General features: G+C 41.8%; 2 protein-coding genes across 3 annotated transcripts in view; one reads left to right on the top strand and one right to left on the bottom strand.

The window, feature by feature from the left end:
* The window catches only part of MFAP5 (microfibril associated protein 5), a 263735-nt gene that overhangs the window by 228652 nt on the left and 9682 nt on the right, over positions 1–25401 (top strand). The gene's annotated exons all lie outside the window — the stretch shown is intronic.
* Positions 1–25401, bottom strand: part of FKBP4 (FKBP prolyl isomerase 4) — a 41158-nt gene that overhangs the window by 12474 nt on the left and 3283 nt on the right. Inside the window, exons 2-3 of one of the 2 annotated variants that reach the window (XM_048930602.1) lie at positions 1949–2687; positions 773–917 (exon numbers count right to left, since the gene is read on the bottom strand). In XM_048930602.1, coding sequence (XP_048786559.1) covers positions 773–917; positions 1949–2032 — 229 coding nt within the window. In that variant the 5' untranslated portion in view covers positions 2033–2687. The remainder of the gene's footprint in view (positions 1–772; positions 918–1948; positions 2688–25401) is intronic. The other variant, XM_048930612.1, reaches the window with a different exon arrangement.

The following is a 25401-nucleotide window of genomic DNA, read 5'->3' as shown; positions in this document are numbered from 1 at the left end:
AAAGGGGAAGGAAAGCAGAACAAGTATCCCTTCTAAAGCCAAAGTAACAAAAACCTCTCACTCAAGCGCTCCTACTCATGGTTCCTTTCAGTTCAATCAGGTTGCCTTTTATTATTTGACTTCTACCATTCGGTAAAATTCCTATCATTCCAAATTTCAGGACTTTGTAGAATTTATCTCCCAAATAAAAAGCCAGTAGATGGAGAACTCCTAGTGAAAAACACCGATCGAATAGTAAAATTTGCTGGAAGTAGAATGTTTGGATTTTTGTACCAAAAAAAAAAAAAAAAAAGTTTTTGATAATGAAGAGACTCCAACAGTTAAAGGGAGCTTAGAGAAAGAGAGTGCACATTTCTTCTTTCCTTCAGTTGCAGCTGATGGCTGCCCCTGTGCACTCTGTCCCAGTAGTTGTGCACCCTTGTCCCAGTACCCAGCCACACTTAACTCTTCTTGAATTTGAGGCAACAAAATACAAAACCAATACATGCTATTTAAATGCTTTTTAATCGCTGTATCTCACAGTAAATTCCCACTGAGGGGAGCCTACTTCCCCTGGAGTGTTCTATCTGAGGTCCTGAGAATTTGGAGGCAGATATACAGCATGCCCACTCAGAAAGATCTCAAAGCATTTCTGATTTAATCTATGTGAATAAACCTTAAGCTCTGAAAACTAGTTTAAAATCGCAGTTTTAATACGTGGAAGAGCCACGTGTGCAAGGAAGCTCCATCTCAGTATTACTAAGATTGATCAAAAGCAAACATAAGGTATTACCTTTCCCCAGGTCAAACGAAAACTTGTCTCTCCTGTCCAGACTGGAGTCAAATTTTGTGCCATCAAGAAGCCATCCTGTATAATGGACAGTCACTTTATCACCTATCATCGGAGACTCAGTACCAGTGCCTTCCCTCTTGACAACCTGAGAAAAACATTAAGCAACACTAAGATGATCAAAACTACATTTGCTTATTGGACTTCAGTTCTATTCACTTAAGGTGTGTGCCTTACCATCTCCAGTCAACAACAGATCTGCAAGTTTGCTTCGGTTATCTAGAAATGTTACAACTAGTCTATCTAGAGATAAGTACCATTTCAAATGAAGGAAGAACATAAAGGTGGCTCTGCTGCCAGCAGGTAAAATCCTCTGGTTACTATTCTGCTATTCTGATACAAAGCCAATGAAAGGATCTTGCCTGTAATCAGTGCAATGATAGTAGTAGAGAATTGGTTTATGTATGTTCAGTTAGATCTTTTCAATAGATGTAACCTGCACTCCTGCAACTACTACTACCAGCTCTTGACACCAAGCACATCTATATTAGGCCCAAGCGTAAAACGCACCATCTCAAGCTCCAAGAGATGCTGATATTAAGATGGAGTGCCCCCATTTTCAGGCTGTGAGAAGTAGTCAGTTCAGCCTGCATAAATCACTACTAATCACAACCATCTATCCACACAGATAGAAGAGATGCATACACTCTGCCAAGGCACCATCTTTAATTCCAGCGTCCGACCACGTGCTGGGGGCGGGACGGATCTGTCCCTCTCCTCCCCCCTCGCCCCCCGAACCTAGCGAGCCGAGAACTCACCCCGGCTTTCCCATACCCACGCGGGGCAGGGACTGACGCCTCTTCTTTTCCCCTCCACCTCTCCCTTGGGACCTCCTCACGGAAAGCGCGGGCTCCTCGTCCCCAGCTCCCACGGGTAGCCCCGTACACAGGCAGCGCCTGCGTAGGCCCAGACAGCCGCTTTCAGCGCTGCGGCTGATGTGTAACCATGAGGGCTGCGCGAGCATTCCGCGCCCAGCGGCCCGGTAACAGCCCTACCCGAGCGTGTTGGAAGGAAGCCGAAAGAAGCGCCCGCTCGCAGGCCGCTCCGGAGGGCCCTGTACAAAGCTAATACCCCACCGCCCCCAAGCAGTAGACAGCGGCCGCCGCAGCCACTCGGTACCTTCAAAACGCCTTCATCCCGCTTAGGGGTGATGTCCACCCCCTCCAAGGGAGCCCCGTCCGCTTTCATCTCCTCCGCCGTCATTCCGTCTGTCGCTGCCACTGCTGCGCTAGGAAAGGGCTGCCCAGTGGAGTCGGCACCGGCCGCCGCGCTGGGCTGATGCCTCGCTGGACCCCCGGCTCCAAACAGCGAGAGAACAAGCACCACGCACACTTTCTCTCCTACCTCTACTGCAGCGCGATCCGGGGTCAGTGAGGAGGAGGAAGGGGAGGGGGAGAGGGAGGGGCCGAGAAGTTTCTAGAGAGGCGGCCGGGCTGCCGCAAAGCGTCCGCCCGTGGTAGGGGCGGATTAAAGTGCGCGTCGTCCCTTGGGGCGGAGAGACCGTCGCCGGCGGGGATGTGGAGGAGCTTAGAAGAGGCTGTTGAGCTGCACTGGGCTGAAAGAGTATTTGGCAGGCGATGTGCTTAGTTTTTCCTGCGTGATGGGGGTGCCTGGATCTGTAGAGAGTAGTAGCCGCTGGGCTTCGGGTGTTTCCCCTAAGCCTTGCTGTAGTGTTCCCAAATGTATGGGTGTCGTGGCTTGTCCCCTCGTGCGCTGGTAGGTGGTTTATAGACGAAGTTGTACCAGTAGGCTCGGAAACAGTGCATTGAGCGTGAGTAGCGTGCCTGTGGAGTGCGGGTGTCTCTGCTTGCTGACCTGGTGGTCCTGTTACAGGCTGTCATAACCTGGGCTTGATCTGCTGGGGTGCATAGAGAGAAGTATGTAAGCTGTTTCTGGCCCAGTGGGACTTAGTACTGTAGGCAGCAAAAATATGGAGGCATTTAATGAATTTTTGCAGTACTATATGCACATTCTGTGGTGAGCACTAATGCCCAAGTCACTGCTCTCTCTAGTCATCCAGCTCCTGGCTTCTCTTTTTTGTGTAGATTTTATATTACCACACTGTACGTTGAGTTAAATTAACCTTTGCTTGTCATCTGCTCTTCATTAGGTAATCAAATTGAAGGAAAAGCAAGAAGGTGTCCTTGCAAAATAGAGCTTGGGAAGAACAAAGGAGGGATAGGAGGTCCCTGCAAAGCAGTCTAAAGCTGAGAGGAGTTTCAGTCACAAGGATCTAGTTAAACAAACTTATTTTTCAGATGTATGGCAGGAGATACTAGCTTAGCACCTGTGTGTAAATCATGTTTGCTGGACTCTTCTGTAAGTAATATAAACCCAGTACAATAGGCTGTGTCCCTTATTAGCTTTTCAAAGAGTGCTGAAATACTGTCTGAGGGCCTCCATTAAGGTTCAATAGACAAAAGTTGAAAATGAGGTATATGTGGAGGGCTTTATGGAAAAGCGGCACAGGTGACTTAAAAATGAAAAAAGGTAGTGGGTGTTTTAAGTTATGTCAATGGCATAACAACACTAGGTATGTAAGAATGGAAAGCAAATCACAAGATAGACAAAAAGTCTGAGTTTTCCCTTTTTAAGCCTTTTGAGATATGTTTATGGTTCCTCAAAGGAAAGGAAAAGAACCTCAAAGTCATGACAGACCTGTTTTCAAGAAGATATACAGTAGAGACAATTTTGAAAGCAAGATGGGGTGAAAAATGAAATAAATATTTCAGAATTTGATGGGTTCAAGCGGGAAAGGTAAAAATGAAAGTTTTGACAATAGCTTTCAGGTTGTTGCCAAAAGGCTAGTAAAATGAGTGTCTACGATAGCAAAGAACAGCCTGGGCAGTAAAATATCCCAAAAAAACTAATTGCAGGAAGACTCTAAAATTGCCTTGAAGGACGTGAAGCCTAGCTACTGCTTGTCTGCAGTTTGCTGCATCCTTTGTTTCATACGAATTTCCATGTCAGGTGCCATTTTGTCAGATGGCCCCTCTGCTGCCATCTTCCACATGGCAACAAAATGTAATGGAATATTGGTGGGAAGGTTCAACGCCTGCTTTACCACCAACTTCCTCTGACATGGAATATGTTGATTATGTGTCAACATAGTAAAATAGCAGGCATTACTTTCAGAGCAGATTTGCCAGATTAAATTGCCAGATAAAGATTTGCCAGAGATAAAAAGGTTTGGATATAAAAGAGGGACAGAGAGCAACATAGCTCTGCTATAGCTTTTTTTGAATTGCAATTTTTATGTTGTTGGAAGCAGTGGTGCTACGCTTGGTAGTTCACACCAGGGTACAAATGTCCATCAGTATAATGTTGTGCTGTCAGTTTGTAACACATTGCTGTGTATGCCATTAAGGATGTCAGCTGCTGCTTGCAGACAGGTTAAACCCTTTATATTTTACTTTCTCAGCTTCTCTGAGATACCCCCATTATCCTTGCTTTCAGCAGTATATAGCAAAACAAGTCCTTTATTGTCCTTTAAACTTAGAAGAGAGAAAGTTGTTTCTCATTTGCAATGCGGCCTGTCCCCTGCTCTGTGCTATGTTTGCAGTTGTCAGTGTGCAGCCGTCGCTCAAATATCGGTGAGCTATTAATCATAAGTGGGCTAAAACCAGGACAAGGAGAGGGAACAGTACAGTGCTAACTCAAGTTATGGCAAATAATTTTATGTATTTTAAAAGACTGGCTAAGAACAGTCTCCTCAAACAACAAAAAAATATACATCTGTGCTTTCCATTGTGACAAATAAATTTGAGAACAAATTTCAAGATTACAAAAATACTATTTTTTTTGTGTGTATATTTTTGACTGTTTTCAGATGACATAAATACATTACCTACAATTTTTCACATGGAATGTATACAGTTGCAATCAGACATTCAATTAAAATTTTTCATATCTCATTTCTGGATGTTCATAAGCCCTATCTTAACAGAGAAAAATATTCCTTGCTTCACAGTCATGCCTTATTCATGTGATCATTTTTGGTTGTGTGTATATTTGTGAACAACTGTTTTCAAGGATGAAGCACAGGAAAAATGAAATTTCATCAAAAATCACTGAGAAACACTTTGAGAACTCACAGAGAATTGCAAGCGCTACCATTGAGCTGGACTGATGTGTTAGTTTAAAAGGAACAGAAGTTCAAATATCCCGCTAGTTTTATAGTTTTGTTGCTCTCCTCCTTATGTTATAATAAAAAATACTAGAAAACGTTTTATTACTTATATACATTAACTATGTTATATATTTTATGGAGGCAACTCCAAAAGTAATACCTGCTATTTTATTATGTTGGCCCACAACATGAGAAGCAGATATTGGTGGTATGGCTGTAATGGATGAGCATCTCCACCAATATTCTACTACTTTTTTTTTTGCCATGCAGAAGATGGCAGCAGAGGGGCAGTTTGTCCAAATGACTTCTGATGTGGAAGTGTTTGTGAAGCGAAGATGTGTCATTGAATTCCTCCATGCAGAAAAAAGTGTACCCACTGACATTAATCAACACTTGCTGAACGTTTAAGGAAATCGAAGAGAGGATGTGAACACAGCAAGTCAGTGAATGATGTGTTTCAGCAGTGATGATAGTAACAGGTCATCTCTGCTGGTGCACGTTTTTACAAGTGTGGCATGCAAGACTTCTGTTTATGGGTGATAACAGTGCAGAACAAACAGTGGTGACTATGTTGAGAAATGGTGTTTTGTACCTGAGAATTTGATCTATAAGACAGTGTTACTGTGCTCATCATATCTGTTGTAGTTTCCATGGAAATAAATAGGAGGCATTATTTTTGGAGTGACCTTCATGAATAAAGCTCCAGACAATTTCCCTCTGCTCAGTGCAGCCCAGGCAAGCCAAAAGGTTGGGCATCCATGGTTTATGCGATACATACTGCCACTGCCCCTTTTAGATCATGGTTCCAGATTTTAAAAAAGACAAAACAGTCGTTTAAAAATAAATATCTCTTATGATTCTGTGCATCCATGTCTTTACATACTTTCATGGGCAGATAGGAATTTAGTCAAATTTTAATTAAAATTTTGATTACATTTTCCAATGTAAATTTATTTTAAAATGCCTGAGCAGGTGTAACCAGCTGCTTTCATTCTATTCTTTCCTAATCTTCAGAAAGTAATTGAGATTGCTGGATAGCTATGTGCTCAGACAGTAGTGATTTCTTTTTCTTTGCGTTCTGAACCAGTGAGTAGCTGCCATCATCAGAAGTAATGGGCAATTCCTGTTGATATTTTTCAATATGAAGAATATAACCAACATTTTATCCATCAGTAATTACAGATGGCAATTGCCAGATTTATTCTGGTGCATTTTTTTAATTGCTTTCTTGACCTTGTCTTTGTTTACCTGGTTCAATGAATCTGTATGGATTACATTTTTTCCCCTGGCTGTTATCAACAGCCACCATTGGAAAGTATAAACTATTGGAAGTTTTTATGATGTTGCTTTTGGTGAATCTAGCTTTTATGTGACATTTTAGAGTTACTAGTTTTACAGTCTCACCTACTCTTCTCTGTCTTTGTTTTCCTTTGAATTGCTTATCTTTGTTTCTTTGACTTTTTTTGTTGTACATTTTTTCTAACTGTGTCTTCCCTGACACCCTGACACAAGCTTTCTTGCTTGGCTGCCTGTCAGTGCTTTATTTCTACTAGAAGCTTTTTTTTTTTTTTTTAAGGGTTCTAGCACAAGTGTAAGTGTTGTATTCACTTTTGCTTTAAATCCATTGAACCTGTGAACCTGGATTTATTACTTTTTCCCTACCAACTTTCTTATACATTGTTTGGTCTTTACATTTCATGGCTTACTGCTTTAGCCTATCCTACTGGTGGTCTGATGATGCTCATTCTTATGCAGGTACAGAAAGGTGTGGAAAAGCATGTGGGACATAGTTCAGTCCTAAGATTTTTTGTCCCATTTTCAAGTTAACACAAATCCGAACCCATTCTTCAGTGGTCCAGCTTAACAGTTTTATTCTGAATGTTGTTCATATGTGAGCATTCTCTGACTGTGACCCAAGTTCCTGATTGCTCCTGCAATACTGTCCTGCAGAGCAAAGCCTGAGCATGTTACTGTCTTATCATGAGCCCAGGCTCTCACTTGTATATTCAAGCCATCTCTTACTGTAGACACTTTCTTTCCGTACAAGAATGTCATAGAACTTTTAACTACACTTTGATTCTAAGAAATCAATGCATAGAAACTTAACAGCAAAGTTTTGTTACCATTAAGCAAAGCATTCTTTACCAGTAGCGCTGGGGTAGCATTGTGAGAACTCTCCAAGAATACTCCACCAGTTGATCACTCATGAACAGGTCATAGTTTCACATTAATTACATAGTAATTACAATCCCAAATTCGTTATCGTATCCACTTCCAATGACTGTCCAACAGACATAGCCTTATTTGGTGATCTTCAATATCATTCAGTTCCTTCTAGCATGGTGATGGTCCATTGTCAGTCTATTGTTAGCCCTTAAAAGGGGGTCCTTTACTTTTTCCCAACACTCCTTTTGTCCCAAAGGTTGCTGTGGAGTGCAATGACAATTTTAGAAGTCTCTGTACACATAGATAAGGAAGACAAAGGGGAACGTCTTGATGTCTGTCACATTTTAGGCTAATTCTGCCTGGTATATGTGGATCCTGGCTTTAATTACTTCTTCAAATTAACACCCCCTCTTCCCCTTTTCAGTGAGCTTGGAAATTTTTCTCAAAAGCTCATATTGCTCATACTTAATCACAGCAGGCAATGCCCAAACCTTTTGGGTTAATTTCTTAAGTTTATACCAAAATGAACTTTACAATTAGCTATATCAGAATTGTCACTAATGACACTAATAATGGATGAATTAACACTTAACAACATTTGCCCTGAGGTCTGTTTATGGGAACTGCTGAGTCACAGCCTGAACCTCTGATTGGTCACCTGATGTGAGCAATGAGTCAGCCAGAGGAGCACAGGTGAAGGCAATTCACCTGTGCTACTGCAAGGGGTGGAGCCTGGCTGCACCTCTCCTAGACCCATTTAAGAGCTGGCTACCAGGGGGGAAGGATCTCTTCTGGAGATCTGCTCTGCTGGAGTTTTGTAAGTGAGCCTAGGATAGGGGTAAGCTTTCTATCTGTTCTCTTCTGTTATCATAGTCTGCTTTGCCTTTCTCTCTTGTTTGTTTGTATTGTAATTGTAACGCCTTAATGTTCGTTGATTGTAGAATCTGATTCAGTTCATTCTGGGTTTTATTACACTTTTGAGTTTATCTACTGAAATCCTAGCCTTTCTAGGGTTCAGAGATTGATAATAGCAAAATAAGGCTCGCTAATCTTTGCTGCAAAGCTTCAAAAAACAAATGGGATAGGTTTTTCAAGCACAACTACAAATGGCATTTGCAATCTATATTCTTTTACACATTTTTAACATAAATAAATGCTTCAAATTCAGGAATTGGTAAAATGCTTCTTTTACATATTGCTCACATAAAGTTAAGTCATGAGTCCTTGAAATGGGAAGATCTAGTATGCATGTATAAAAAAACCAAACCAAAACAAAAAAAAACAGGTAAGGTAAAGTAATCAACCTGCACATTGCTTCTGGTTTAGTCACATTATAATATATGACATTCCCTAGGCACCAACCATCTACGCATTTCACATATCTTGCATAGGGTTTGCCAGTTAATCTATTTTCTGATGTGATTATGGCTTCAGGATGGTACATGGATTTGGGATGGGGTTACTTCTTGCACATAGGCAGGCATGTCCAACCTGCTGTCTGTGAACAGCGGGCAGCTCAGCATGGCTCAACCCCTACCCACGCTGTAAAGGTGGCAGCTTTTCTTCACTGAGTGGCCCTGGGCGTGCACCCATTGCTCAGCAACAACCAAACCTTCATTGTGTTATTAATGCTGTGCTGATAGCAGGGCCTAGAGAAGACAGTGCTGGCTCAAGTGACAGCAAGTGTTTCTATGCACTTTGAAATACTAGCTAACCACAGTGCTCTGAATAGTGAAGAATACACAGTCATGCTTTCTGATTTGATAAAGGAATTTGAAAATAGAATCATAGAATGGTTTGAGTTGGAAGGGACCTATAAAGGTTATGTAGTCCAACTCTCCTGCACTGAACAGGGGCATGCACTGCTTGATCAGGTTACTCAGAACCTGGTCCAGCCAGACCTTGAGTGTCCCTATGGACAGGGCATCCACCACATCTCTGGGCAACCTGTGCCGGTGCCTCACCACTCCCACTGTAAAAGACTTTTTCCTGATCTCAAACCTAAATCTCCTCTCTTCAAGTTAGAAACCATTTCCCCTTGTCCCATCACAACAGACCCTGCTAAAGAGTCTGTCCCCTTCCTTATTATATAGCCCCTCTTTAGGTACTGAATATCTGCTATCTGAACAGCCCCAGTTCTCCCAGCTTATCCTCACAGGAGAGGTGTTTCATCCCTTGGATGGTTTTTGTGGCCCTCCTCCAGATGTGCTCCAATGTGTCTACGTCTCCTAGGACTCCACATCTGGATGCAGTGCTTCAGGTGAAGTTTCCCCAGTGCAGAGTAGAGAAGGCAGGATCATCTCCCTCCCCCTGCTGGCCACACTTCTTTTGATGCAGTCTAGGATATTCCCATTGGTTCTTAAGCACAATTGTTGAAGTCCAATGAACACGAGAGCCCCTATTTTAATGCGAACACAATTTAGATAGCAAAGAGTTGAGATTGCCAATAGAAATGGAACAAAATGTGTGATAAACTGCCACAGCCAATTTCTGTCTCCCTGTTGAGAAATGTATGCCAACCACTTACTCTGCAATTATAAAAATGTTGTGAAAAGTATGTTGGGTTTTGGTGTTATAAACGGCCTTGGTGCCTGGTCTTTTGGTTCATATGTGGATAGAAATAGCACTGTTACAGGTGCCTGGAAGTGCTGGGGGGGTGGGCGGGGAGGAGCTGAGATGAAGAGCATGTTTGAGAAAACAGGCACTTGTGGAAGGACTTAGTTTACTGAGGTGGGGAACACAGGTGGAGAGGGAAGAGAGAACAGCAATGGGAATGTAGGGAAACAAAACAGTTTCTGGGCAGGGGGTTATGTTTTAGCAAGGCTTTCCACAGGTTTGTAACATTAACTAGTCTCCATTCTTCTGCAGAGAGTAGAGTTAATTGACTTTTTTTTTCCCCTCCATTTTCAGCCCCACAGCTACCTGCTGCACTCACCTTCCTGTCTCCCATTCGATTACCTTGCCATCAGTCTCGAGTCTATCAAACTCAGAGCTCCAGTTTTACCCCCGGAACTGTTCTTGCACAAGAGTACAACACTGTGTGCTGTATCCCTTAGAAGTATCGTTCAGGGTTAAACTCTGACATCAAGCAGCAGCTCTGATGGCTGAGAAGGAACAGTTACACCATCTCCTTATGTCTGAGTAAGATTGTGTGTTCTAATAAAATCTGCAACTAGACCTTGAATTTGACTCTGAAATGCTTCATGCGTTTGGAGATGTCTCAGCAGCAATAAGCTCGTGAAGCTACACTGTAATTTCTTTTTCTACTGATTCTAGATCCCTTTTTATTTATTTATTTTTCATTGTGGATGGTTTAAAGCAATCCCAGGAAATGTGGCTTTTTTTTTTTTTCTACCCCTCCCTCCCATGAAATTGTGCATCGGTTGTAGCTTGGATGGGGATGGACAGGAGTAAGATTACTCTGACTGAAATCTTGGCATGAAATTTGAAAACCTACCTAAGTTTCAGTAACCATTCAGGTATACTTAAGTGCAGCAGCAGAGCCCAGGCTGAAGACAAAGAAAAGAGCTGAGAGGATGTTGCTCCCTCTGAACGGAAAACAGAAATGGAATAGTGAAAGTCTTCTGAGATGTGTGGTTCTTGTTCTCTTCTGAGAACCAGTACCATCAACAGTCCATGGAGCTGGAGCACTCTTTAACTCCCAGTGCACTACATAATGCTATGATGTGGAATACTGATAACAAAATCATAAAACTGTGACACTGGTGCAGGATTTTTTCATTCTCCTAAGCTAGGAGAAGATTTCTTGTGAGCTAACAGATCTGAAGAAAAAGTTGTGTGTGCTGCTGCAAAGCCTGTGGTGATGAAGAGGTGGAAAAGATCCATGAGTTTGTTTCAAGGAGTGATGGCCTACAGGTTAGAGGACAGGCATGGTCTTGGGCTGCAGGAAATGATTAGTGGATTGGTATCATGAAAAGTAATTAACACACTAAACAAATACATTTTTAGTGCTATTTAAACATCACAGTTGTGAAATAGCGCCTTCACTAGGCTTTCTGCCCAATAGGCATGTTCCAATCAGTGTGCATACTGCAGTCATTATGCTAAGAGAAACGTCTACAGAAGTTCTGTGTGTGGCTCATTGCTTCCTCCTTGAGATAGAGGATCATATAGAACAGCAAGGTCCAGAGGAGCAAAATTATGCATGTGTAAATAAATGAACAAATAGATAAGTAGTTTGTTATCACTGCTGGGGACATAAACTTGCCAATCTACTACGTACTGTAATACCAACTCCATACTGTAATACCAAATAGAGTGTGCACGTGTGGCTGCTGCCAAACCTGGGAGTTTCATGCTGAATGAGGTCTCTCTAAGCTTATAATTAATATCAATCTCTCCAAAAACTTCTGTAGTGAATGTTGCTGTCTCTTTCCCCTTCTATTTGTCCAGGCTTGTGTACTTATCACAACTTAAAAACACCTCCCAGTAAGTGATTCTCTTTTCCTGTGACCCATTCTCCTGCCAGCTCCCAAAGCCCCTTGGTACTGATGGTGTTCCTCTAGACGAAAGTGGGATACTTTATGTAGGCTTTCTTCTCCTGCACTCAGACTAACACAAAAGACTAAACACAGACTAAAACAAAAGTAGAACTGGAAGGCCACACTGATTTCCAGCAGATAGTAGCACGTTATCAGTCAGGTCTGAGGCAGAAGAAACACATTTTATCTTTACTGGAACCACCTAAAGTGATATTCTGGCCCAGCAGCTCTCCAAAACGCTACACTTATAGTACTATGCAGGTCACAGTGAAGGAAAGGAAAAGTAGGATATGTGAGAAAGAGACATTCTTCCACGAAATGATTTGTGCATTCCTCAGCACACCCACCCCAGTTCCTTCCAAGTTTTAGAGAGGGTTTCAAGCAGAATTGAAGTATGTCTCAAAGCTATTTGAGTTGAGGGAGCTCAAAGTCAGCAGCGGAAAGGGAAATACATCACCTACGATGACAGGCTTCTGAAATCCAACAGATATACATAGTTTGGGGATAGAAGCATGAAGAGCTGTACCTAGGGAACGTTCAAGCAGACAAGAAGCTTCAACACACTTCTTTCCGTAGATAATTTTTCAGAAAAGAAAGGATATATTTCATTTATTTACCGCTAGGAACTAAATTAACAACTTATCAAACCAAAGCCAACAGATGACACGATCACATGTGTTATCTCACAGCTTTATGTCATGCCTTTAATGAAAAAACTGCATCTTCACCCTGCTCCTCTTTTGGATCAGAACAAGTCTTGAGGGCAGAAGCTGCTGGAGACCAGATCCAGATACTGCAGTTGCTTGCCACAGCTGCACATCTGATTCAAAACTGGGCCAAATCCAAGTCCTGATCAGACTCAGTGGCCTCTTTCAGAAACAAGGGTGTGAAATTTAGTTTCTTAGAGTGACCACATTGCATATACATGAACAAGTGGTCACATAATACCTTCTCACAGAAACAACTCTCCATGTTTCATTGTTAGTGCTGTCTGAAATTGCACAGAGCTCAACAGCCTTGAATTCAGTTTAGCTACATTTCTGACCTGTGAAATGTAATGCACTTTATCTCCCTCTTGTGAAAGGAAGGGTGCATGGAACAAAAAGTAGAAAAATGGAAAACCACCACAATCATCAAGCAAGCAAGGGGGCAGTCAGGTAAGTTTCCCCATATCCATGTTATAAACTTAGGGTCACTCTGATCTCAGCCCGTATTCCTCCTTGTCCTCACATGCTCTTCACCCACAGTAGAGGAATGCGGTAAAGCCTTCTCAGAGAGGGAGAGCTGAAGAAGGGTTGCATTGGTTAGACTGTCCCACCAGGTGGCACTAGAACAGTAACACAAATCTCGCTGGCCCTGCAGAGCTTTGCCTTAGCATTGCATCATCATTGCATCATCACTCTGCTTTTATCCTCAAGGTAAGATTTATCACTAAGATTGTAAATGTGCTGACACTTTCCATGTATCTTAGCAGCAGCCCATAGCCAAGAAGGCCAAGCAAGCTATTTGGAGCTTGTATTTCTTTTCCTTTCTCTATCCTTGCATGCTATGTTCTCGCAGGCCAGCAGCAGGGCTTATGGAACGCAGAATAATTGTAGACATAGCAGCTTTGGTACCAACTGTCTTACACACCCAGTCAAGATGGGGAAATAAAAATTCCCTCTGGAAATAACTAGCGAAAGCTGAACTGAATGTGTAGCCATTTCCAGCTGGACATTGAATGCACCCTCAGCAAGTTTGCAGATGACACCAAGCTGAGTGGTGCAATTGATACACTGGAGGGAAAGGAAGCCATCCAGAGGGACCTGGACAGGCTGGAGAAGTGGGCACATGTGAACCTAAAGATATTCAACGAGGCCAAATGCAAGGTGCTGCACTTGGGCCGGAGCAACCCCAGGTATTTATACAGACTGGGTAAAGAACCCTGTGAGAGCAGCCCTGTGGAGAAGGGTGGGTCCTGACAAACAAGAAGCTGGACATGAGCCAGCAGTATACGCTTGCAGCCCAGAAAGCCAACTATATCCTGGACTGCATTAAAAAAGGGGCAGCCAGCAGGGAGAGGGATGTGATTGTCCCCTTCTACTCAGTTCTTGTGAGACCCCATCTGGAGTACTGCATCCAGGCCTGGGGCCCCCAGTACAAGAAAGATGCAGAGCTCTTAGAACAAGTCCAGAGGAGGAACCACTGAGATGATCAGAGGGCTGGAGCACCTCTGCTATGAAGAAAAGTTGAGGGAAATGGGCTTGGTTAGCTTAGAGAAGAGAAGGCTCTGGGGGACCTTACTGTGGCCTTTCAATACTTGAAGGGAGTATATAAACAGGAAAGGGAACGGCTGTATATACAAGTGTGGATAGTGAAAGGACAAGGGAGAATGATTTTAAACTGAGAGAGGGGAGGTTTAGGTTAAATATTAGGAGGAAGTTTTTTACTCAGAGGGTGGTGAAGCACTGGAACAGGTTGCCCAAGGAGGTTGTGGATGCCACATCCTTGGATGCATTCAAGGTCAGGCTGGATTGGCTCTGGGCAGCCTGGTCTAATGGTTGGTGGCTGTCCATGGCAGGTGGGGGGGGGGGGGGTTGAAACTAGATGATCATTATGGTCCTTCTCAACCCAGACCATTCTATGATTCTATGACACTGCTGTGAGTTCCCAACTCCATCATTGAAAGACACTGGAGAATTTTTAGTGCCAGGCACTCAGCACTGTAGCTTTAGGGTTCAACCGTGTGCAAGAGTCTCCTCATGACACAGATGGCAAAACAGTCAGATGGAGAAAGGCACTTTCTCTTTCCCTCCAGGTGCCTGCATCATCTACTTATTACATGCTAGGGCACTGAAGTCAGCATTGGCACTTTTGAAGGATGACAGGTAGACAGCACTTCCCAGAGGGCTTGCAGAGTCTCCTTCCCTGGATATATTCAAGATCTGTCTGGATATCTACCTACGTAGATGATCTCTGGAGGTCCCTTCCAACCCCTACAATTTCGTGATTCTGTGTGATTCTCTGATGACTTTTTGCTCTTCTGAAGAAATATTTGAGTGTCTACTGCTGCATTGCCTGAGGTGGAGGAGATCCATGAGTTTGTTTCAGGGGGTGGCCTACAGGTTAGAGGACAGGCATCATCTTGGTCTGCAGGAAATACTGATCGCAATGCTATAGCTGAGTTCTGGGGAACAAAAAACTGCAAAAGTGAGGAGTTGGCTTATTAGGAGATCACATCCTAGAAACAAGTCACCCAGTTTCAGAAAATATTGGAAAGTATTGTTTTGCAGCAGAGAATTTGCTCTATCAAAATTTGTTATTGTTCTCCTTTATCTGTTGTCATTTCCATGGAAATAAATAGGAGGCAATATTTTTGGAGCAACCTATTTATATGCGGCCCTAGACAATTTCTGTTCACTATATGTGGCCCAGGGAAGCGAAAAGTTTGATACCCATGTACTCACAGGCCTTGGACAAGTCTTCAAACAATGAACTGTGAAACAAGCATTGCAAGTGGCACTCCAAAAGGCCTGGCCATCAGTATTTCTCATCCATCCAGCACTAGACTTGGAGGACTCATTGAGAGAAGGCCTGCAATAAGCAAGAAGCTGTTCCTTACCTCGAGAGACAACTGAGTCTGTAGACCAATGCAAAACTCCAGCATTTCATTGTCTGGTAAAGGTACTACTTTGTCTGTGATAGTCTGCATGGCTGGCTGGCCTTATCTCTGTCTTTTTTGTGTGTGACTCTCTGAAATATATATATGTTCAGCCTTACTAATGTCCAAGCCTGCAAATGAGAACATGCATAGGACTGGGATGGAGAAACTTCCTAGCTTTTTGAGTGCATCCATCTGGACTTCAGTGGCAAGGAATGAAAAGTCCCAAAGTTCCCAAAGTCCTGCCTGGAGTCTGCAGTATTTGACAGGCATCAGGAACATTATTAACATCTCAGTGGCTTCTGGATGCCCGCTTTCCCTGTAATCACTGGCTTAACAACAAACAACAACAAAATAAAATAATAAAATAAATAAAATGAAATCAATGTATAGTTTGTTTATAACCACACAAGAAAGAGTACTCGTGCACAGGGAGAAGTAAGGCACGGATGCAGTAATTCTGCTATTTACAGGTAGTCATTTCCATACCCCACAAAGTGGGTAGGTAATGCGGGGCTAAATTTACCTGTGCTGGACTAATGCAAAGTCTCAGTGAAGGGCTAGAACAAGTAGGGGCAAAATCAGGAAGTCTGAGCTGGAGTTTGGAAGGAATGACTAAGAATGGCTAGACACAAAAGTGAAGAAAAGATAAAGAGCAAAGGAAGATGAATAGTGCTCTTTGAAGAGTACAGATAAAGGCAACAGAAAAATGTTGGGGAGACTAATGGGAAGAAAAAAAGAAAATAAAATAACCAAGAAGTTGTTTTCAGCATATGCAAAGCTTGATGTAAATGTAGAATACGCAGCTTTCCTGCTGTTTTCTGGATGTGCTCCAGTGGCTCTAAACTGGATCCTTTATCCTATAGCTTGTTCTTTCAAAGGGTCCTGCTTTGGGACAACATGAGAAGCAGCACCGTGGTACTACTCTGGTTATTCCACTGTGCTCCCTATAGCAGAGGCAGATGAGCACACAAACACTCTGAATAAGCTGCATCCTCTGTCAGTTTCTCTGATGACTTCATCCAGCCAGGGTTGCTAGTGCCCGTTCAAGTTGGAGAACGCTGCGCACCAGAGAACTGATCATACAGGCTGACTATTTTAAGATCCATTTTAAAATGAAATGAGAATTTTCCACATCCTGAGTTAAGACCAAAAACCACCTAACTTCTCACCACTTTCAACATCTGATTGTCTTCTCTGTATCCTTACTCAATTTGTCTTTGGATACATTGAGAGTATTCACAGCATGTAGAATCAAATCAAATATTCCAAACTGAAAGGGTCTCTCAGACATAATGAGCTCAGCCAGCAATGGATGTGACCGTCTCACCAACATCCCATCACCCTACAGTTTTCACGGAGATACACTTAAGTGCCCTTGGCAGAGGAACCAGGGACACAGGAAAACTGGGGGTGAGTTGCTGGCAATCTCATCTATAACTAGGTCTCCTGACCAAACTGCAGTTCCATGTATTCTACTCAGCCAACAATGTTGCAGACGGAAAGAGAGAGGTTTCCACAGTCTGTGGCAGGCACTTCTTACAGAATATGGGACACAAAAGGAGTTATTGCTACAATTAAAGAAAAGGAGAAAGAGGAATTCTTACCGATAGCTGTACTTGGTCCTGCTGGGAACAGGCCCACAAGAGGAGAAATCTTTCATACAACATGTGTGGAGGCAGATTCCAAACAAAAAAAACCATAATGCATTATCCAGTTGAGTTCTTCACCAATAAAGCATACCATTAGTTGTACAGCTGTACTATACAGTATACACAGGAAGAATGACACACCTTCTAGTCTGAAATCTGCTTACAATGCTCCTCATAGTGTTGTGCCTTATAGTTCATGCTCTAGATCTTCTAAACGGCATACAGCAATGCTAATAATTATCAGAAGGGACTGTGAATTAACAATGGAGTTTCAGTATCTAGGTCTATGTCATACAGTTTTGTTTAATAACTTATTTGTTTTTAGCCATCCTTCCTTTTCTAATGTGCGAAGACTTTCTCAAGCTGGTTTAAGCAGCTCTTGGAGATGCAATTTGGCAGACACCATTAACTGTGACTTTCAATACCTAACCTTGGCACTAAAATAAAACATAAAAACAGATGATTACTACAGGTTCAAAGATGACTTATTAACTGTGAACAGTTTGACCTTTCTTAGCAGCACAGACAAAGATGTGGTTTTTAGACAGTAGTCAGATGGCAAGAGGCTCATCCAAAGCAAAGATGCTCTCTCTGGTGTTCTACAAATCTCTGCCATGCAGTTCCTTTTGAATTTGTTATCTTCTTTAAATTGCATTTGATTGTATAGTCTTCTATTTATTAGTAGTAACTTTAACTTAGCAATATTCTAGTTAAGAGATACGAAACTAGTGAATATGTTCAGAAAACTTTTATGGATTTTATTAGCAGGGCAGTAATTGATAAGACAAAAACTTCTAATGTGTTTCTTCTTAGTAAAGGCTGTAGCCTTTGCAGATTTTCTCTCTTCTATTTTCTGCTGGTGTTACAGGACACAATGTTCCCCGGCTAGATGTCTGTTCTCAGCTGAGTACTCTAAGGCTCCAACTTTCAGCAGAAGTTTATGGGAGAAGCAAAAGCACCCTGGACAAGCATTCCTGAGAATAGTTTTAATTTAAGGTAGTTCCCAGGATAATCAGCTATTTCAAGTGATTCCTGAATTCAAGAAATAACCTAATCAAGAGTTGTCTGTTTTGTGTGGGACTTATGATATGTTCCTAGACAGCTTTAAGGACCTTAAGGAAACATGGCATGAGCACTACAGCCACAGTGCTAGTAGCTGATGTTGTTTAGCAACAGGAGAGACTGCACCAAAGTCACCACTGCACAATCTTACTGGAATAATCCTCAGTGCATTGTCTACTTCATTTCTTATTCACCTTTTATTTAAAAGGGAGTAGAAAAAGTGATTAGCATCTGTTTTCTGTCCCCTCTGCAAAGAGGTCCTTAGTATCAGGGCAGAGGTGCTGAAGTGACAGCAGCTCTCATGTATGGCAGAAGTCTGAAAGTACAGGATTGGCAAATGCATTAATATGGATTATGTTCTGGGAAAAGAAAAAGAATTTAAAAAAAAAAAAAAAAAAAAAAAGGAGGAGTAGGGCTTAGTAAAGAAAGGGAAAAAGACAGTAAATTTCATCTGCAAAGTAAATCTTGCAAAGTAAATCTGCAAAGTAAATCTACTTATAGTGCCTAACCATACCTATTCTTAATAGCCCAGTTCAAGGATCTATCTTGCTAAAAGAAAAACGCTAAAAGAAAAAAAAGAATATACCACATGGTTTCCCTCTTGGAAGTCTCATTTTCCTTCTGCTGTTAATAATATTTTGCCTGTGATTCCTTCTTTTCCATTTGCTATGGCACTTAGTGCCATAAGCCATTCAGAAGCATTATTATGCATTATTATGCCATTCTCACAGACGCAGCCACCTCAGCCATACTGTCATCTACATTCAATTCAAGGTTGTTCTTTGGCACACGATATGGAAATTGCTAGTGGACTACAAAGTCATAGGTTGGAAGAACTCAGCTGACCTGATATCAACTGGAAAATTCATGGAACAGAATCAAAGCACAGAGAAACCAACATTAAAATGCAGTTATTTGCACATTCACACAAGAATATTCCTCACACTTCCTTAATAAATAATCTGTCTTATTGTACTGCAGAGAAGCTTGAACCACTGTTCCATAGTAATACATATCACACATAACACAGATAGTTCCCAGAACACATCTCCATTCTTTTGTCCTTCATGCATGCCTAGGTCCTTCCAATTGGCACAGATCTGCCCTAACTGAGTGAGTGACAACGTTAAAGCCTCATAGAAGGGTACCAGCTCTCTATGTAGAAATTCCTGACTTTATCAATACTTCTGCTTGCTCAAGAAGAAAACAGGGCTGCCATGGCTCCAGACTGTCTGGTGTACTGAGTTTAAACAACTAAGGCTACTAGTAGAACCTGGCCATGGAGAATCCCAAGGCCATATGGAGGCATCTCACAACATGACAAAATAGCTTTTTTTTTTTTTTTTTTTTGGTGCCAAAAGTGGTATTAAAAGCTTCAGAATTTTAAAGATCAGCCTGACAATGGACTGGACACAGAGGACAACATGTATCTCCTGATCTCTGCTTTTAAAGGTCTGTAAAGTCTGTGCTATCTGGTCCTCACCAACCCACCAGCACTGCCTGGGAGGATTGTGGCTAGACTAAGAAGAGATGTAGGATAAAGCATCCGTTGCAGATAAATTATAAGACTGTGGTAGGCTGTGTTTCCTGTGCCTTCCCCTTTCTAAGTGGTCATATTAGCTGTGTGTGAGGACAGGAATTTTACCACACCTGCTTAGAGCACAGCTTGCCAACAGCATCCAGCTGCATCAGTTCTCTCTTGTTAATGGACATTGCCCCCACTGAGAAAAAAAGTTAACCATCTTTGTGGCTCCCAGAAGCCAACTGTTCATGGTTTAGCTACAGAAAGCTCTTCAGAAAAAGAAGGCCAAAATTATGGAAAGCAATTCCTAAGGAATCACTTTGGGAGCAGGCAGATTTGAGAGGGATGAGCTGTTTAGCATTGTTGTGATAATACACCTCAACTGCATCTCTAGGCAGTTCCTGTGATTTATGGGAATGTTGCAAGGTAGACACTTGCTAAAATATAACAGGACAGTGATTACTCTAAAGAAAAGGATAATTCAGATTCTCTCATTTGGTGACAATGACAAGAGTGCTCATCAGGACCCCGAGAAGAATTCCTGGTAGAGTGCACAGTGAGCTGATGAGCGCTGCAAACCTTCCTAGAATAAGAGAACTTTTATCACGTTCCCCACTCTCATCTCTTCCCCAGAATTTTCAGTCTGTTACTACCAGTTTCTATTGCTCTTTATTTAAATGTCAACTATGTAGATTTCCAAGAAAGAGAGAGGGGAATAAGCAAGGATAATCATTTATAGATAGCTTTGTTTTCTGAAATAGCCTCAGCTCTGAATTTAAGATGATTTAACCAGCTCTAATCAGGTTGTTTTGGCACAGAGGAAAAGCAGACTCAGGCAGCAGTGGAACCACAAAAATAGCATTTTGTTTTCACGAGCAGCCCAAGAGTTTTATTTGGTGCCTTAACTATAGGTGAGGTTTTTTGAAGTTCAAAAACATGTACATGAAAAGAATCAAGACTAAACAGAAAGGCAGGAGAGTTTCCCTTTTCTACACATAGGAAAATTAATCATGGTAAACAATAACTGGCTCTGAAGAAGAGCAGACAAAGAGAGAAACAACTGTGCAAAAAATACTGAGTTCAGGGAGAGTTAAGTGCAGGATTAGACTTTTTTACTTGACTATGATGTCCATTTACCTTCCTCCATGTAGAAACATGTCAGATAGATGACAGCCTGGGTAGAGTTATTAGAATCACAAAAGGGTAACCATTAGTGAATTCTGATGCTACTGCCTTTGTGATGATATATGATGCCTAGGTGTCCTTGTTTGAGGTATGACAAAAACACCATTTATCATTATAAGTTTCCTCTTAATGGGTAATATAGAAAGTTTATTAAAAAATGAAATACCTTCATCTTCTCAAAAAAAAAAAAAAAATCCAGCTGGTTGAGAAGGTTGAATACTATTTATCCTACTTACTCTGTTTTCCCAATGTTAATGTAGCTACATTAGAATCTAAAAACCAGGGTAAGCAATGCCTATCCACAACTGGAAAGACTGGAAAACAAACTAGGCAATGGATTTGTGTAATTTTGAGACACTTGATCTGAACATGTCAGAAAATATCAGGCTGTATTCGTAAGAATAAAACGTGTCAACTAAGCTTTCAAAGGCATATGTGTTTTTTATTGAAACTGTGGGTTTTGGACTCCAACGAGAGATGTTTTTAGTACAGGTTACTGAAATAGGTACTTCTGTAAAACAGATTTTTGTACCAGCTGAGCATTCTGTATATCTTGATGAATCTTATATCTGCATGTTGCTTGAGATAAAAGAAGCTTGAAGATGCCCTTGCTAATAGCATCATTCACACGGAGACTTGTGAGATACACTTGCTCTCATATTGTTGTGCAAAAGCTTGAAAATTCCTTTCCAGAAGGTCTTTACATTCTCACTGAAATGGTTTTAGTTATAACGGTATACTGAAAACCTGAACTTAACAAACTTTGAACTTATTGTGCAGGCCTAATAGGTAATATACAAGGGGAACACATATTAGGCGGACCAAAAAGTCTGTAACCTCCAAATACTTCAGTAAGGAAAGGAAGAGGGACAATGCATCAGAAAGAAGGATAAAAAAGAGGCAGTGACTTCTGAGGTGCTAAGGGACCCCACAGGGCTGTGTCCCTGTGGACTTTTCCTTTATTTTAATAAAGCAAGCAAAAGACTGTCCTCTGTCTCTTTTTGGGATAAAGATAATTGGGCAAGCCTATTTGAGCAAAATTTTCCCAACTGAAAAGCTCTAACCATGAATCACTAAAACTCATTTTATGAGTCACAGCTTTTGGACTTGCTTTTTAAACTGTCAGGGAGGAGTGTGTTCTACTGCACTGGTGGATATAAGAAAAAAAAAAGGGAGCTAAAAATACAGCTTCAAACAAATGCAACAAATGCAACACTAATTCAGGGCACTATTAATGACTTTCTTAGAAGGTCCTTTTGACATCAGACTGGATCCAGTCTGTACAAATAATCGAAAGACAGCTGTCTTAAAGTGACAGGAAACATTTGTTGATTCTGCATGCAGTACTTCATATCCCATGAAAGGTGGCCTCCTAAGCAAGGCGGAGTGATAAAGGTATTTTATTTTCAAATATGGACAACTAGAATGTTTGTTTTAGAAATGCTTGCTTTGGTCTGCTTGAAGAACTAAATCCAAACTCTAGGAGACACCAAGCAGGAACTATACTCTCTCTGGCTTTAGCTAGCTTTGCAATTAATAACTTGGGAAGACCTTTGGGAGTGGCACAAATGGAACTCAGCGAGCATTAGCCATCACTGTGAAATCAGCTGCATCATGTTGTTGCCTTGTCTGGCACTATATTAGCAGGGCTGAAGTCTCTTTTCTCCTGTCATCCGCTTTTTCCATCTTTTTGTCATGGTCTTTTGCCAGTGGAGATTGAACCCATGCAGACTGAACCCTGGTCTCACCCTGCAGCTTGTTCAGATTGCCTTTCAAAAGGCACTGCTGCACTACTCTATGTGGCTACTGTCTCCATCATAAAGAAGGAGAAATCTCAGCTACACGTGCTGCTAAGGACTAGGACATTTGCTCGCCCAGGAAAGCAGATTGCAGATGATTGGTCCACTTGATCTTCCTGATGCAAGATAAGAATATTCCAAGAAACATTCTTCAAATTCCAAGCATTTGTCTTTAGCCCCTATGATAATATTCAAGCATTGGACTGTCTGTGATAGGCAGGTCTCGGGGATGCAATTATCGGAGCAGAATGTGTTCAATGCATGCTTTCTTTCAGCTAAACACACACTCTGCATGCAGCTGTCCAGATACTGCAATACACTACTTAGGGAGCGTGCCTGTGCTGACACCCAAGCAGGCATATTCATGTTTTCTAAAAGGAAAGGAGAGAATGGAAGGGGATGCAATATGTTTATCATGTATCTATGGTAAGAAAGCAGGACTCCAGAAACTTTATTTGTACAAGTGAATATTTGTAGTAAAAGAGGAACTGGTGAAAACCTTACTGCCCTGTCACTACATACACACACGGGCAACTATTGCTTTGGAACAGTATTTCCTAATTTTTGACCAGTGTTAATCCAGTCCCTCCAGTGCCTGCAACACTACTGAATCAACAATGGTTTTCATCAGTGAGTTAGCTGTGCTGGAGCTAGCTTTGTCCATGCTCCGTGTACCAGGCCCCATGGCCATTCTTCCAGAGCAAATGAGCAACTGTGAAGAAAGACAATGAATCTAAAGTAGCTAACATGCTACAGCATAAACAACTGCTTTTATATTTTGGAAAGGAAAGAAGGAAAGGAGAGAGAAAGGAGAAAGGGAAAGGGAAGGAGAAACTCCCAAGTGGAGCAGCAGTTTGATATAGGAGTTTATCAACATGCAAGCAAAATATCTGAAGCAGACCAGGACTACCAATGAGCTGGGCTGCTGTGCATGCCTCAGACTAGCTTTGCAATTGATCAGAATGTTGAGGCCTGGTAAGTGTATAAATTGCAACTTGAAGTATATTGACTTGACAGCTTTGCCCAGTGTTTGGAGCAGGAGAGCAGCTACTGACTCTTTGGCCAAAACTGTCATGGCTTATTGCATGGAGCTGAGTCCCCTGTGCCTCTGTTTCCCCATCAACTCATGGGTAAAGAGTCAGATCATTCACATTCTGCTTATGGTTTACAATGCAGTAGTTGAAAAAGTGAAGTAAAAAACTCCCTCAATTCCTCTTCCTGGTCTTTTCCCGGCCCACTGCAGAGGCCCACAGCACAGTTGATTATTGATCTTTACTCCTTAAATACTAGGAGCATGGTGCCAATTTGGCTGCCAGCTATCATCTGGGCCATGGGAAGAAGGCAGGGAACTGACAGCAGATCTCTGAATTTCCATCCTCCCTTCTCTGATTCATCTCAAATTTTAGCATCCAAATAACCTTTCCCTTTCCCTGTAACCTTTCCCACAGAAAGAGTAGATTCTTTGCATCTCCCCACTGTGTCCCTTTCTTGTTACTCAGGCTGGGAAGATGTTAAGCATTGATAGGTATCTGATCTTTGGGACTGTGAAGGCATCTGATGCAAGAGCAGACTCCTGGGGGAGTCTCTTCTATATCACCAATGAAATGGAGAAAGGGAGAACATTTTCACTTTTGAGCTGATAAGAAACAATGAGAAGAAGAAGATGATGAAGGAAGACCTGAAGGGAGTTTTGACAGGTAGCTGGAAGGGAGACCTTCTCAGGACTCTTAGGAGAACCTGCTCTTAGAATGAGAGCAGGTTCCTGGTGCAGCTCATCATTTTAGACTGTCTGATGTAAAATCTCAAGGCATTGATACGATTAGTGAAGTGATATAAGCTGAGGATTCTGATTCCTGGGAGGGAAGAAGCTAGATCTTTAGACTTTCTTAGTACTTTCAAAATGCTTTAGCTCATGCAGCAACTTTTTTTTCCATTAAAAAAATTGTCATACATAGTTGTGATAAAGCTGGAAATGTGAGGTCTCCTTTGAAATGTATAATTTCTTATTGTTGGAGTTCCAGAAGAGCCTACATTGCCTTTTACAGCAGGATATGGAAGAAGTGAGCAGGTCCATGGTAAAATTGTTTCAGTCATTCTGTTACAGACCGTAAATGAAATACACTGTGATTCTTAGCTATTGAATGCTGTTCACACATGAGGGATTCTCAAGATTAGAAAGATTAATTTAATCAGCAGAGCTGCTAATAATAGGCAGTTCTTACAAGGAGTATCTCACTAGATCAAGTACTTGAGACCTCATGCAGGCCATTATTGTTAGGGCTGACTGACATCTCTAATCTGCAGGGCAACACAGTTCTCATTTTTGGGACGGGGTGTGATAAGATTCAATATCAAAACAAAGCAGGTACACAGGTTTCTTTTTGTTTTTGTACCTGGACTCAGCAAACATGTAGTACTAGAAGACTCAAAAGATTCCTCAACCTATTTCCTACTGAAAAATGTACAAAGAACAGCATAGGAATATGTCTGACTATCCACTTCTGAGCTGCTGCATTATGTTACATACAGGGTTGTTGCTAGCCTGCCTATGCTGCCAGGTCTTGTAGACTTCAGTTTGGTAGGACCTGCTTCCTTTCATGGCAGGAGAGGCCATGCCTTGCTAACGAGCTGTTTTTGTGACCTCCCTGTTACACCTCAGGCAATTAATATGTTCTTACCCAGAGGCTTGCTCATTCTTTGTTCTCTGAGAGAACAATCTTTGAAAAGGACCTAGGTGTTCTGGTAGACACCAAGCTGAACATGAATCAGCAAAGTGCCTTTTCTGTTAATAAAACTTTATATTTATATTCTTGGTTATATTAGGCAAAGTATTGCCTGTAGATCAAGAGAGGTGACTTTTCTTTTCTACTCAGCATCAGAGATCATACACAGAGTGCTGAGTCCAGTTCTGAGAT

The sequence above is a fragment of the Lagopus muta genome, chromosome 1 (genome assembly GCF_023343835.1).
Source record: "Lagopus muta isolate bLagMut1 chromosome 1, bLagMut1 primary, whole genome shotgun sequence".
Lineage (NCBI taxonomy): Eukaryota > Metazoa > Chordata > Aves > Galliformes > Phasianidae > Lagopus > Lagopus muta.
This window is presented reverse-complemented; position numbering and strand designations above follow the sequence as displayed.